At 39.6% G+C, this 15,615-nt stretch overlaps 2 protein-coding genes across 5 annotated transcripts in view; both read right to left on the bottom strand.

The window, feature by feature from the left end:
- Positions 1–310: 310 nt before the first annotated feature.
- Positions 311–15,615, bottom strand: part of esyt2b (extended synaptotagmin-like protein 2b) — a 34,124-nt gene continuing 18,819 nt past the window's right edge. For 2 of the 4 annotated variants that reach the window (XM_072378806.1, XM_072378807.1), the window contains exons 8-23: positions 14,961–15,081; positions 13,065–13,241; positions 12,754–12,836; positions 12,350–12,398; positions 11,366–11,455; positions 11,171–11,266; positions 10,384–10,485; positions 7,568–7,642; positions 5,098–5,184; positions 4,842–4,991; positions 3,226–3,578; positions 2,933–3,031; positions 2,711–2,842; positions 1,739–1,844; positions 1,464–1,513; positions 311–1,358 (exon numbers count right to left, since the gene is read on the bottom strand). In XM_072378806.1, the coding sequence (XP_072234907.1) occupies positions 1,286–1,358; positions 1,464–1,513; positions 1,739–1,844; positions 2,711–2,842; positions 2,933–3,031; positions 3,226–3,578; positions 4,842–4,991; positions 5,098–5,184; positions 7,568–7,642; positions 10,384–10,485; positions 11,171–11,266; positions 11,366–11,455; positions 12,350–12,398; positions 12,754–12,836; positions 13,065–13,241; positions 14,961–15,081 (1,843 nt within the window). In that variant the 3' untranslated portion in view covers positions 311–1,285. The remainder of the gene's footprint in view (positions 1,359–1,463; positions 1,514–1,738; positions 1,845–2,710; positions 2,843–2,932; positions 3,032–3,225; positions 3,579–4,841; positions 4,992–5,097; positions 5,185–7,567; positions 7,643–10,383; positions 10,486–11,170; positions 11,267–11,365; positions 11,456–12,349; positions 12,399–12,753; positions 12,837–13,064; positions 13,242–14,960; positions 15,082–15,615) is intronic. The other 2 variants (XM_072378808.1, XM_072378809.1) reach the window with 1 other exon arrangement.
- The window catches only part of gimap4 (GTPase IMAP family member 4), a 222,830-nt gene continuing 211,689 nt past the window's right edge, over positions 4,475–15,615 (bottom strand). The window contains exon 4 of the transcript XR_011910223.1: positions 4,475–4,488. The gene's annotated coding sequence lies outside the window, so the exon portion shown is untranslated. The remainder of the gene's footprint in view (positions 4,489–15,615) is intronic.

The raw sequence follows: 15,615 nt of genomic DNA, 5'->3' as shown, positions 1-15,615 counted from the left end.
TCATGACGTCATACGTTTTTCTCGTCTATGCAAACGTGTATTTGTAATTCACTCTTCAACCACTTGATGGCGACAAATCACCAAAAATGCAACGTGTCTGACAAAGACTGCACTACTAGAGCTACAAGTCTTAACATGGCGTTTTAGCTGGGCACGTGATTTAATCTATTCTGTAGAAAGTCTCGTTTATTGATTTGATCCAAACATCCAGAGAAAGTATGATGCAAGGTCAAATATATATGATGAAATAATCTCCTATTTATTGGTATCATTTCCAAAGGGGAAAAATAATCATTCAAATCAGACAGAATTTCACAAGAGAAACAATTTATTCATCAAAATCCATCAGGCATCATATCATTTTAAGTAATAACTTTAAGAAGGCAAAATATTACATTGTGGGTTTTTAAGGCACAGGATATATAACAAGAAATTTATCTCAAAAGTTCCAACAAACAGTTATAACTGCATTGCAAAAACATATACAAGCATAGACATTGATGCATCATCCTTATCAAAACAGATTTATGCAGCCTGCTCACAAAATTCAATCATTATTTACTCTGTTAATACTTTTTAAATTCCCTTGAACAACCTTTGGCTCGAGAACAATCAAACCCTATTCAAGTGGCCTTTATATTGTTTGTAATGTACAGCACTTGTTCATAGCCCTAAAATGCCCCTTCTCCAAAATCTGAGACCATCAGAATCCAACCAATATTGCACAAATCTCCTCAAATATACAGAGCAGACAATTCATAACTTGCATATGTGCATTCCGTGTTTTTAATCAAGCATAAAGAAGAAGAATAGATAAACAAACAAATAACACTGCATGACATAAAACAAAACAAAACACATTTGTTATTCTATCTGTTCCTTTGGTTTTAGATCTCTTTTTCACGCACAACAAAACAGAAATTTTGTCACATTTTGCTAAACTGGGCAGAAATTAAAAAGAATTTGGACAGATTTCAACAAAATTTCCTTTAAGGAAAAAATAATGCCATTAAAACCCCTGCAAATCCTCGTAACCATAAATACTAGCATCTCGATATTTACATAAAACACTGAAAAACAGAGACAAGGCAGTTAGTGTGTTTCATTACAATATCCTACAATGTCTCCCAATCATGACCGTGAAATAAAACAGGAAATGACTGAAAAAAGGTCTTACATGCTAAAATGATTCCTTTTCTAGTTTATATGAAAAACAAACGTGAATGCAGCAGCATGATGTGTCTGCAGATGAACAGAATCCCTTTTGTACAGCAGAGAGGTGGTTTCACAATGTGAGGAGGGTATCTCGACTACTTCTTAAGCCTTGAGACGACAAACCATCTTCACTTAAGTCATACCTGCAGTACGAAATGGGAACATGACGTTAACAAGCTAAAAACAACTAATTTGAGCACTATAGATCATTAAATAACGCACAGGAAGAAGATAAAATGAATATTTACCATTGTGTGCATCCTTTTGATATATCATCCCAGCTTAAATCTACCAGCACCTGCAGTTTTGAACAAAGAGAGAAATATGTATTTCTTTTATGACGGTACTGAGCTGCAAAGCATAACGAATAACAAGGAAACCCAACGTTTCAGGATATATACGCAGACACGGAAGGCAACGCTTCCAAAACAAACGTCAAAAAGTCTGACATTTACAAAACAAAATGGTGTTAAAATACTGCTTTTAATAACAGTGGCAGAATATGAAAACCGGCAGCAGTTACCTTTCCCAGAAGGCCTTTGTGTTTGGACAGGATGCTCCCTCCGTTCTTCACTGCTACATCCAAAGTTCTCCTGTGGAGCTCCACCATAGATACACTAAACTCAAACCTACAAACACAAATATAAACATTTTACAAAAGCTAACTAACATGCCATCGGCTTTGTCTCCTCCACATAGGAGAAGAGATTTATCCTGCAAACAAAAACAGGAACCTGAGGGGGATTAATCCATGAAGGCCACATGCATTCATAGTTTCCATGCAGGAACATCAACCAATAACCCACTTTACAATGGTCCTGGTTAAGGTTTAAAGTTACAGCATCGAAAACTCATTTAGCATCTCATCGTTTTGAAATGATAATGGATGTAGAAGAGGAGCACTGCTCAGAGGGTTATGAAGAGGAAGAAAGCAGACAATCTTTGAGGGTAAACATTTATGTAATGGAGGATCGTACTCATCATGTAGTGTAAGTACAGGCAGAGGTGCATCAAGAATGCAAAGACGTGACGAGGAGAATCTAATTGGGATGGACGAAGACAGAAAACAAAAAAAGACATTTGCATAACTTTTCCCAGATGGAAATCACAGATGCGACGCAGCAGCTGTTTGTTTCGTCCTTTTCAGGAAGGTTTGGCTTCCAATACAGATGGAATTTGTTGCTAGACAGAGAGTGGACAGCACTGGAGATGTTTGCTTTCTCCAGCTTGATGTCAGTAATTGTTGACAGACTGCTCCTTTCATTTGAAAGTAGACCGATGGAAGAATTGTTGCAATACCACCGAACATCACAAATCATCAAAACTGACAGTGAAAAGCAGCTTTAAAGGTCTCTTAAAACACACCCAGACATCAAATGAATATGACGATACAACTGCAAACAGGCTGAAACATTTGCCAGACAACTGGACACATGAAGTTCAAAAAGACCCGATAATGAGTCACTTTAAACAGGAAGTAAGAGTCTAAACCCACGTTTGATCATAGACAGGATTTAGAGTCCTCTTCATCGAGCTCGTCTTCCTCCTCCCCGTCCGGCTTTTGTCAGGCAGCAGATAGAGGCGTACGAAGGGATCTGACCCGTCTTTGGTGAAAGCTATCAAGTTACTGAGGACACACATGACAAAACTCTTTTCACAAGTCCTTTAAACCGTTTTCAATTTAAAATTCAGTGTATCATTGCAATCTGGACCTCACCGGCAGGCGTGCACCACCACAATGAGTTTGTTCCTCTGGGAGCTGTGTCGAACAGTCAGCTTGACTTCACCCAGGGGGTACTGACTGGGGGCCGAGCCACTATGAACACACACAAGTCAGTCAGTATCACTTCCAGATGCTGAAGCACACATACACATACAATTATAGCAGATGGATTGCTTGACCTGTCGACTGATCAAATATATATAAGGATGGACTCTTAAAATCAAGATGACATTTTAACAGGCAGTTGCAGGACTTGAATGAGGTAGTATATCATATCTGGCATTTACTTCTGCAGCTGACGAAGCCTTTGCTGGAGCTCCAAGGTGGCAGTGGGCAGAGAGATATCCGAGGCCAGGCTGGGGGTGGACTCCTTGTGAGACAGGTGTTTCTGGGAGCTCGACATGCAGGTGCTCAGGTTGGAGTTGCTGCGGAGAGGGCTGGCAGAGTACGGCTCGCCGTCGTGGTGCTGCAGGGTGAGCGTTGAGGCGTGTGTAGGCTGCGGCGGCGTGGGTGGAAGCAGCAGGGAATCAGAGACGGACAGTCTCAGGGAGGGGACTGCGGCTGGCTGCGGTAAACTGGACTTCCTGACTTGGACAAACGATGGCAGGTCTGAGGATACCTGCTTCTCCAGAGACAGAACCTACAGACACATAGGAGGACAGTACCAGGTGTAAACTGCTGTGATAGATTTTTCCTCAGTTAATTACAATGGAGCAGTGAGGCATACCATCCATCTATATAGATCAGTGTTTCTCAATTCCGGTCCTCATGACCCACTGCCCTGCATGTTTTCGATGTTTCCCTCCTCCACCACACCTGATTCAAATGAATGGCTGCTTATCAGGCCACTGCAGAACTTGATGACGAGCTGATCATTTGAATCAGGTGTGGTGGAGGAGGGAAACATCGAAAACATGCAGGGCAGTGGGTCATGAGGACCGGAATTGAGAAACACTGATATAGATACATATATATACTGTAAATATATCAAGTTAAAGTTTGGGGGATTTTCATATGACATCGGTGGCATAAATAAATCAGACAAACTGCTCTAATTAGATTATTTTATCATTATAGCTGATGGCTGTTTTTACCACAAACCCGTCTACACTGTCTTAAGTATTTCTTGCTACAGTTGTCACAAAAATGTCTTTGTGCTTGATAAGTTGTTTTCCTTTTACATTATATTTTCATTACATTTGTTGGTACATTCGCTTTGGTCCAACAGGGGAATGCTATTCCAGAAAAAGTCAATAATTTGTTGTGGCTACATTAATCTTTTTTATTTAATCAGTTGTGATTCGGTACAAGATAATACAATTAGTGTCTGCATCATGAATGTCAGAGCCGTTTACTATCTAATGTTTTCAGGCATTAACCGACAAAATATTGCCATTAGTTATGTCCAGTGGCAGAGCACATTTGGCCAAACTGCTTTCACAGAGAGCAACTGTCCAATCATCGCAATAAGTAACGGATTGCTTGCAGCAGATTCTTCTTTTTCCTGTCCATTGGACACCTCTCTGGGCTGTGGATCACCGCTTTAAAGCCTTTTTAGCTGCTCGCAACAAGTGAAGGGTGCATTTAGCTTAAAACCTGACAAAACTATGCAAAAACCACATTTAAGCATCAAAATGATTTAAAGTGGTGAATCTGCCGTTGCTGTAAGCTGTACATAAGCAATCGGTGAGGGGCCCGGTGAGAGCATGAAATTAATAAGCAAGTTAAGGTGTTGTTAAGGCTTGCTCTGAGACATTATTAATCCAGACACGTCGTATCACTCAATAACTTTCTCACAGGTCATTTGGTGCAATCTGAAGATTTTGGACCTCTTTTCTGGTTGCAATGAATAATTTCTGCATCACTAATGCCCCCCCTAAGCAGGGATTCGCTCCATATATACCCTCAGGGCCATCTTCAGTTTGATGGTGGAGCTGGGCCCCGAGTTCTTGAGAGGAAAGCACTGAGTCAGTGTCATGTCCTCTTCAGACAGCAGGCCACTCAAAGGCACTGTCAAGTTACCCAGGGTGCATTTGTGCTTGTCATCTTTTATCTGTACAAGAAAAAGCAGAGGAAAGAAATCAAGTTTTGGACAAGTCAGGTTCAGGTTCTAATAAACAGATGTTATCAGTAACACAGTTACACAGTTAAACAGTTACCTCCACCTCGAGCTCCTGCCTCCTGGGATTATGGACGAGGAATGAGAAACAGTCCTCCCACAGAGGCTCCTTGGTCTTGTACCGGATCTTTATGGGCACAGAGGTGATCATTTATTAGAGGTTCATACAAATCTGTTCTTCTAACAGAATGTGTCGGTGGTGCCTTTACATCTTGTGGTATTTTTCATTTGGAGGTAAAATATCAATAACAAGGCATTAAAACTATAAACCCGAGACTATCTGCCAAAAAAAGAAAGAAAGCCTAAATATCGTCTCTATTTCTACATACATTACATGCTTTTCCTTTGATTAAGAAACATTGATTCAATTTAGAGAGATTTATGAGGTTTTTTATTGTCACTCGTTTAAAAAAGGGATATTAACTGAAACAATGAGGATTTGAGTGGCAGCTTTGGGGGTTCTTGAACTCCACATCAGAAAGACCACTATGTAAACAGAAAGAAACTATGTAAACAAATGAGACAGCAGCAGGACTAAATATAGCCTTCTGTAGGCAAGGTGACAAATTTTTCTTTCTTTTTTCCGGTCAAGCCTTTGCCTCTGTAAGTTGCCAAGTCATTTATGTGACATCAGTCCAAATGAACATGCGTTCAAAGAACAGGCGGACAGGAAAAAGGTCACGAGTAAAAAAATCCAGTTCATCACCAACCACAGAGCTTAAAATTCAATTTTTAATGCTGACAATGGCAGATGGCGACAAACAATTTGAGTGAAAAGCAAACCATTGTTCAATTCTACGTAAATTTAGCAACTTCCGTGTCACAATTTGTTGCCATCTGCAGAGAGAAAAAGCTTTCAAGCCTACGACTGACTTAAAGCTTCTGGGCACTGTAATAAACCTACACATTAACCTGAGTCTCTCAGATGGTGCTGGAACATGAATATTGTATGACACTGTGACAGCAGACAAAATAATACAATAAAAAAATGGAACTTTGTAAATTGTTGTGCACTGATCAATCTGATATGGACATAAAAGTTCAGTTCGTTCATGTTTCCATTCGCTAACAAAACAAATCCGAACGGATCTTTTTAAAAGCAGCAAAACAGAAATGTAATTCAGACACGATTCCACTGACTACATTGCCAGTGGTTATAATTAAGTAAAGGAAGTAGCTGTACAAACTGGACACAGTTGTACGAACTGTGGTGGACATCCACAAGAGGAAAATGGAGAAAACTCTTCGTTGGGAATTACTTTAATCTCTGAAAATATGTTGGATATTTCACCATATCTGGAAAAACACTGGAGCGTGATGCTAGTTTGTTTGTTTGCTCACAGTTGGTGAGTCACATTTTAATCTTTGCAGGTTGGATGCAATCCACTTTTATACACAAAACTGACATCAAGAACCAGCAGCGATGCCAGGAGCCCTGCTGTACCTCCCCATGTCACTTGCATTTGGGATAAAATGATCTATTTATTTTTATTCATATTTATCTTTTTTGACAGGGACAATGCACATTTACAAACATAACTAAATGAGCCCCTGTAGCCTACACTCTAACAAGAGATGACCTCCAACTGCCAACTACGACATATAACCTACAGCTACACAAGAGACATAACACTGCAGCGTAGAACGACGCCGATGACGTTTACACACCATAAAGAGATTAACAAAGCACTAAAAAGGAGACAGATGTTCACTAACGCTCCAGATGTTCCTGAGAGCCGATAGTCAGCCTGATGTATATCAAGTCTTCTTGAGAGGATGTTTTTTCATTTTTAAGATTTCCATTCACCTTCACTTATCCACAACTTCAAAATGTAAATAAAAAACTGCTTTTTTTTTTACCAGCTTAAAGAAATTTCTTCTGTAAAGTCGTGCCTATCAACAGGGAGAATCTATAGGGAATCAAAAACCACAATGAAAACCCAGCTACTGTTTCACCGCTTCAATTCAAGGCAGTTCACAGCTTCTCTACCTCTCCTGCAAAAGAGTTACATTATGGTGCATTTGTTACATTACTCCCCGCAGTAAAATGTCAAAATTAACAATATGCTTATGTTTAAGCTGTTCCTCTTTCCAGAGAAGTTCCCTTTTGAATGCTAGACGGATATTTCCCACTCGATATTGCACTTTATGCAGATGAAGTGTGTTTTTATTGCGTGTTGTAAGTCTTTATTTTGCAATGCCTCTCTTTTACTGTCGGGGAGGTGTATTCTGTAACAGGAAGCCCGATGGAGATTAAGTTGTGTTGGCTAGATTTCAGTACCTTATTGAGCACTATAAAATTGCTACAAAACTGCTGTATCCAGTGTTTGACTGCTCAGATGCCTTTAATCACTCATAACAGAAGTGAAAACATTACACAATACTGAAAGTAAAACATTTTTCTTCACTGACAGAATCAAACCTCAGAGGACAAATCAATACAATATTTCAGGACTGTAAAGACAGCACAAGTTCTGTCAGTGTAATAATACTGTTTCTTACAAACTCACCTTACTCTCAAGTGTCTTGTGTCCAACTGTGAACTGGACATAAGGGCTGGGTTCACTGCTGCTCTTCTTGGCCGACTATTAGACAATCAGAGAGGGATGTGTCAGCTGGTTGTCCACACCGAGACACACAATTCCCTAATGAGCTGTGCAATCACACTCCGAGCTTGTGGCGACTTTGTCAAGCACATAACGTTGAAAGAGTCGAGTAGTTCAAAACAGGAGGGACGATTCCCATATGCTTAGATGAGCAGGGCTGCGGGCAGAGAGGCTACCAAGGAGACTGCCAGGCTCTGTCTCCTCTGCAGGCTAAATTTAGCAATGCTGACTTCTGACAGCTAAGAATTACTCAGTATTCCTAACAGAGAATACCCTAAACATCTACCGGCCAGGTCTTCCTCTTGATCTCTCTCTTTCCCAGGAGGGTTTAGCTTATATATGAAATCTATTTCTCACCAGCATGAGAATTAAGCATCATGGTGCAGACTAGTTTTAAATATCTTTTAATATGCAACATCTCCAACTGAGAAAGGCACGTGGCACTAAATAGGGGCACATGGTTTAGTACAAGTAATGTATGTATGAGGTTTTTTAATTGCTTGCATTGTATATGTCCTACTGCTGCAGCTTCTTAAGTTGAGGAGACTGATCTCCTCAAACTGTAAATATTAGTATGAGAGATTCACTTAGTATCAACTAAACGAAAGAACACAAAGGAAAGAGGTGATATTTGGTATCATAATTGTAACTGTATGTTTGGCTTCTTAGTTTTAATAGTACGTTTCTGTTCTCACTAAAGGAGGAAGCAGATTTTAGTGTCTAAAGAGAGATCTGCAAAGAGATAAGAGAGATATCAGACAAATGTCTGGACTTATTTAGGCTATTATACACGTAGACTACAATTAAAAGTAAAAAAAACCAGTGATGACTATGTTAATAAATGTGTAGTTAAATCACTTTGTACAAATGTCTATACTTTAATAAAGACTTTTATAGTTATGGGGAAGGTTAAGTTTAATAAGACACATGGGCAAATTTTGAAAGTAGGCATCCATAGGGAGTCCTGATAGACTCAATGAGGTGTAAATATAAAATACATATTGCTAGGTGATTTACAGACTGCTTTGTGCACCCATATGAAAATGTTGCTTATTATGTGTAATCAGTGTAAGTGTAATCAGATTATTCAGAAAAGTTGAGACATTTCCCATTTTTGCTGGTGGTCTTTTCCTTTCCTTTCTAATTTCGGTGCACCTTTTATAAGACACTTTAAGAGTGTCAAGAGATAGTAACAAAGTGTTCATAATCTCTAACGATGGAGGAGGAAGAGGCTCAGAGTGTCAACCTGAGCATGACAAAGACAGGCGTTACTGCTGGTTGGGGACCAAAGCACCTGTATTCCTGCTGCCGTGTAGCACAAGATAAAACTGATATAGAACAAACTGTCACACACACATACTGTGGAGATGAGGGGGGGCCATTGTATGTAACGATTTAAGACTTGAAACTTCTTGGAAATAAAGAAACACCTCATGGTAGCTGATTTATAGGTGGAAACTGAAACTATGTTTTGTTGCAACGCATCATGTCAGCTGCTGCGGTGGCTGCTAAACATGGCAATCATAGTTTAACCTGCACTGTCCGAACATGTGGGGAAAACCTATGCTTTTTGTTTGTGTGGGAAAGAAGAAATGCTAGTCTGACGGGCCAGGCATCTTTGTCATGACTTCCTGATCATAAATTCCATCATGATCAGATTCGTGTTTAGCAAACACACTTGCCCACATTCTGCTCCCAAAGCCATGTCGTTCTGCAGGTTTGTGCTGAAAATCCATTTGCTCAAATCTGCAGCAAATCCAAATCGTGCATTTGGTTAACAGGCAGACAAATAACTCTGTTAGTGTGAGAGCAGAGGCGACTTCTTTTTCTTGTTAAACAACATTTTTGAGTGCAAAATTTGACTTCTGCATGCAGGATCATGAGTTGAGAAATGTGAAAATGATGTGTCATTCAGGAGAGAGGAGCACAACCACGGTGTAACACATCTTCATGCACAGTTTCAATTTCCTTATGCGATAATCGTCACAATTACTTGACACTGGATGGTGCACTTGAGAGCCAGCACAGGGGAGACACAAGGTGTGATCTGTTCATGCAGACCATTTTTCCCACATTACCTTCAGCGCCTTAAAGACTGAGACTTGCTTCAACCCATCATAGGTGAAATCTGACAGGTTGCTCTTTAAGCCACAAGGGGAGAAAATCACACCCGCAGTTAGTTTGAATGAGCTGGCATTGTTAAGAGTCATGAGAAAAAACCCAGAGAACTACAAAGAAACTTGTACTGAAAAGTGATATGTATGCATCTTGGTAAATAAATAAGATCGGCAGTGTTGGGGCTGACACTGTTGACACTGCAGGGGAGCTAACAATGAAAACAGTAATGAAAGTATTCCTTGCAAGAAATACCTGGAGGAGATTGTTTAAGACACCATATGACTTTTTTAACAAGCTGAACAGTTCCACACTGATACTGACAGATAGTTAAAAACTCTGCCAGTGAGCCCTTTGTAGCATAAATATACTTCAGCCTTGAACTAAGCACTTCGTGTGCCAGAATACAAATCTGACTAAGAAGCAGATAGGACCTGCTTGCCTGGCTGCGTTGCGTCATGTTAATGGTTATTGGACATTTCAAGAAAAGCATGCTGCTGGTACATGCTTTAAAAGAAAACCTTTGAAGACTCTCACTGTTACTGGTAAACCCACACACCTCTAATGCTAACACTATGAAGATGCAGAAGCTCTGGAAGACTCACAAATATTGTTCTATACTCAGATGTATTGCTCTCACAAAAGACTAGGCCAGATGCTCTCCTCTCACTCAAGTTTCCACAGCCTAAGCTGCCTGTGAAGACACTCTTGGGTGAAAAGGAAAGAGAATACAGAGGAAACAGGTTTTATGAGAATTAAGATAACTAAATCTGTTAAAGTTTGTGTGCAGAGGACACTTAAATAAAGTTAAAAATGTACAAGGCTTCTTTTTTGAGGCTTCATAAGTTTGGCCAACCTAATCGAAGAAAAGCAGCAAACATTTTGCTGTAAGCCCTTAGGAGTAAACTTTGCACATCCTTAATACAGTTTTATGGCGTAGAATGGATAATATAATCACAAAAAAAGACCAAATCAAGGCTTTCACTCTAAAATATAATTCATTTGAGAGAGATTTAAAATAACAGTAAGCCTCAAATGTAAAGTGCTTTGAAAAAGCCTCTGAAGTTTAAGAGAATACATTTTCCATCTGATACTGTTGCTAGGCTGATCTTAAAAATCAGAGTGCACATAAACCAGATTTCTAAGAACATGGAGAGTAAACAGAGAAAGTCACAAAGAATAAACACAGTGGTTAAGTCACAGGAACATGAGGCACTGGTAATCAGTGACCAATAAGCCTTGTTCAAACACGTTGGCATTTCTACTCAACCGTTTCTGTGCTCGTGGATGTTGTGCATACACTTAAGATGGAGAACAAGAAGCCTGCATAAGCAGAATGCTGTATTTCAACACAAGCACAGCATCAGAAAGGTAGCAATCCCAGCATCTTACTGGCAGGTTCTTAGCTGAGTCCAGATAGACGACCAGCAGAGCTGACGACAGTCCATCATTGGCCAGGCTTCTGTCAGCGCGCACACTTCTGAGCACCTGATTGGACACAGAAACGTGTATACACCCAGAATTATCGGCAGCAAACACATAAACCGTGGCAGACAATGATTACTGTGTTAAATCAAGAGTTTGTACCTGGTCCAGCTTTTCAGGAGTGGAGAACAGAGACAGACACTCCAGTTTTAAGTGGAGTTTCCCTGTAGGTGCTTCTTCTAGCTCAAACCACTGCAACAAGTGAACTGAAATGAATTAAACTGAAGGACACTTTTATTAATATCTATCCCTAAAGGGAAATTATGAGCCCAAAGGGTGTTTATGTGAAGGATGTCACAGAAGAAAATCTCGTGTTTTTTTGTCACGAACTGTTAAAAATCAGTTCAAAAAGCTTTATGGAGTGTGCTAAGGGAAAACTTTAAAGGAAAAATGTGTCTCTATTTATGTGTAAAGATCAAGTCTAAAAGTCTAGAGAAGTGTGACACTGGTTAGCTTAGCCAGCACACACGAAACCCAAAAGTCAGACCTATAAAGATCTCTTCTTAATATGAAATGTTCAGTTCTTACAACATCTGAAAAAACATCTTAATGTGTTTTTTGGGGACAATAACTTTCTTGCGTCTTATTAACACCTTGAGGTTGCCAGGCAACTCAATCACATATAAACATCATTTTCAGAGTGCTTCTCTGTGGCTATTGTTTACCACCTAAAATAGTTTTCAGTGGCAGCCAGGTTCAGTTCCTCTGTCATCTTTAGTTCACCACAGTTCATAAGTCCCATCCCTGTTTTGATTATGAGTGGCAAGTGAGAAAAATAGTGTTTACTGAGAGTGCTCAGAGCACTGGATTTGCATGGAAGATAGATGCCACCAGCACAAACCCAGCGGCCTGTGAACAAAGACTCTGATGTCTTTATCAATGAGCATTATAGATTCTAGTAGGAGTAATTTGTCACTTGGCTACCTTCTTCCCCCTGTTTCCAGTCTTTGTGCTAAGCTATGCTAACCAGCTTCAACCTAAGATCTCATCTTAATACCGAAAAGCAAACAAATTCCAAAAATCGTACATGTTTAATTAAAGACGTAGAATGTATGCATAGAAATACATATCAGAGAATGATCTTACCTCATCAACCTTCTGTTCCTTGTGTAGCTCGGTTAAATCGATCATGAGGCTGCAAATAATGTTAAAGAATTAGTGAAACTCAGATGATCAACAGTAAACAGAAAAATCTAAGCAATTAATTATAGCAGAGGGTGTCCAGATATCGACTGGCTGCTGTGTATTATAGCACAGTGTAGTATTACATTCTTGGAGCATAAAATCAATTGCATTTGCCCTTGAGCTGTTAACTGTGGGATAATACCTCTGCTTCTGTATGACCAATGTCTACGAGCAACAGCCCATAACTGGATTGCAAAGAATCTAGCTCTTATCTATCAGCCACACAGTTGAGGTGCAACATACTTCGTTTCCTCTAAAAGATGTGTGATAAGATCACAGCAGAGCAGGAAATGAGCGGGACTCACCTTCCCAGGAAATCATCTTTGTCTGGATCTTCATCAAACAGCTCAATCTCAAGATGCTGACCCGAGTGCTCGTACACCAGAGCCTGAGGAACACACGAACACGCGGATGCTTAATCGAACTGGCTTGAACAATCAATAGATTATATGTTAAAGCAATCTGGGAGAAGACACACTCAAGACGTGGTAGTCAACTACCAGCAGTGGGAACTAATAACATGAGAATGAATCAATATTATATGTCAATATAGTTACATTATTAGTATTGTTTGCCTGAGATTTGAGGATTTGGACAGACATCCAGAATTCATCACCTCATAAACTTCATTCCACTTGGGGTGGAGGGTCTGCTTAACAGTCTTGCTCTGGAACAGCTGGTTGCCGATCTGCAGGACACCGTAAGGGTCAGACTTGCCCATGATCAGCCCTCCCAGAAATTTATCCTTCCCTTCCAGATCCTGAGCCTCCAGGAAGTGAATCCTGAGGACTCCCTGAGGAGACATGCAGAGTGGAACATTAAGGGGAGCGGCTCTGAAATAGAGGCAGCCGACACTTCGAGGCCACAATGCAGTCATCGTGTTCATGAGAGATGGCGTAGTAACAAAATATGGCTTCATTATAAAATGATCAATTCTCTCTTTGTCTGCGTGGGTTTTCTCCAGGCACTCCAGTTTCATCGCACAGTTCTTAACTGGGTGCACAAACTGACTGCAGGTATGAGCGTGAACTTGTTTGTGTCTTAGCCTATGACAGTCAAGATGAGCCTCAGCAAGAGGTTTTAAAAAAGATGGGACAAGACAAACGAAAAACAAAATCCCTGGAGCATTATGTCATAACTAATTACTTCACTGACAACAGGGTAGGAAAAGAACATCCTTGTGAGGGCGAGTCTTTTAGAAGTAAAGAAGTAGAGGGGTTCAGCACACTGTGAATAACAGTGTGGGCAAATACTTAAACAAAAACAAAGATTCTTGATTTACACTTGCGAAGAATTGGGGGATTTCATTATCTATGATATATACTGTTATTAAAATGTTCTAATCTTCAGGCCTCTTAGGAAACACTGTCAAAAATAATATGGGCACTTCTAAAAACATCATAATGTGCAATAAGTTTGTTGCTACATTCACAAATCAACAAAAGAAAAAAAAAATCAACAAAAGAAAAAAAATGTGAACAAACACATTTTCTGTGGGTCAAAATGTTTTTAAGGTGGACAACTGTCCTGTGGTCTAATGATTTAAAATCTTTCATTCTTTCTGGAAATCTTTGTCCCAGATTAAAAAAAAACATCAGCATACAGCTGATTTTATGGGGTTACATTAGTCCACATGGCATGGATAACTTGTACAACTAATGCTGAATGACACAAACAGGTTTTGGAGCAACAGATGCTGCCATCCAGCTCTGGTATAAACCCTCCAACTGGTCTGCCTGAAATCCAAACGTGACGCAAGCTAATATAAATGTGATCATTTGGACTGTTTTTTATCCATACTTTAAACAGTTTTCTAATCTTTTCAGAAACACTATATACACACACACACACATATATGTCAAGTGTAATTTTTTTAGCAGGGCTTCTGTTAATCATTTTCCATTGTAACTTAATCCCTTTTTTTTTTTTACTGTTCTAGGCAATTAATTGTTCATCATAAACAGGCAAACATACTGATATCAAAGTAACGTTAAGTGGGAAACTCACTGATATTCAAGTTAGTTTCTATGAACGTTTACCGGAATAAAAAAAGCCAAAAAAAAGACAGAGCAGAATCAAAGCTACATCTGAATGCCATAAATTATTCATGTTAAGCATTAACCTACATTTTCGCTACATCAGCTAAATACTTTATCAACTTCTACAGTTTCTCATTAAAAATCCACTTGAACAGTTGCCAAAAAGTCATATATGCATGGAATAATTGTTGCATAAACTAAACATAACACTAGACTCACATCAGGGATGTCACTTACAATAAAACACACTAAACTTATCATCTTGTTACCATGGGTACACATTTCATTGGCATAACCTTGACGTGCCTTTTTTTGCTGTAGTGGCTCTTTTTGAGAGTTACCTACAAAACACTAACAGCTCCTTTACTTATTTATTTATTTCACCTCCCTGATGAAACTGGCAGCTTACAAACTAACTCAAACACATAGCAAGCTCATGTTTAGCTGGATGCCCTTTATAACTGCATCAGTACCTTTGGCATTGGAAAGCGTAGCTTGGCCAGTTCCATGTCGCCAACCAGTGGGATAGTGACACGGTTGGGTAAAACCAAGTAACTGTAGATTATGTCTTGAATCAGGCTGTCGGAGAAGCCACTGTGAGGACAGGAGGGAGGATTGAGAGAAGGGAGGGAAAGGAAGATAAACAGAATAAAGCAATTAATTATTCAAAAGATAGTAAGAGTACCCGTGGGTTGTAAATTCTCTCTTTAATCTCAGTTTAATATGGTATATTTCTGTTTAACATGTGATAACATAGTATGAAAACTGGAGTCAGTTGAGGCTTGTTTCTGCTGCTGGTTGGCAAACCTCTCATTCTCTAATTGATCCACTGATGATTCAAGGCTGCATGAGGATGATAGTGACAATGAGGGAAAAGAATGAAATTACCAGCAGACTTTCCTTTATTCATTTAGCTGCCAAAGCACAACTGGAAAACTGCAATCACTGCTCGAAGAAAATGGAATTACAGTAAATATTCATCGGGCTGTGTTATTGCTGAGGGTGTCCCTTCAAGACATATGGGTGTTATTACAGAGGAAGGGTCAATACATCACGATGTGTCTAAGATCTAGGATGTAGCTTGGAGATAGCTACTGGAAGGGATCCAAAAATAATCTGGAGTCAATC

Source organism: Leuresthes tenuis, unplaced genomic scaffold, assembly GCF_036924035.1.
Source record: "Leuresthes tenuis unplaced genomic scaffold, fLeuTen1.0.hap1 SCAF_24, whole genome shotgun sequence".
Taxonomy (NCBI): domain Eukaryota; kingdom Metazoa; phylum Chordata; class Actinopteri; order Atheriniformes; family Atherinopsidae; genus Leuresthes; species Leuresthes tenuis.
The sequence above is the reverse complement of the archived record's forward strand: the minus strand, read 5'-3'. Positions and strand labels throughout refer to the sequence as shown.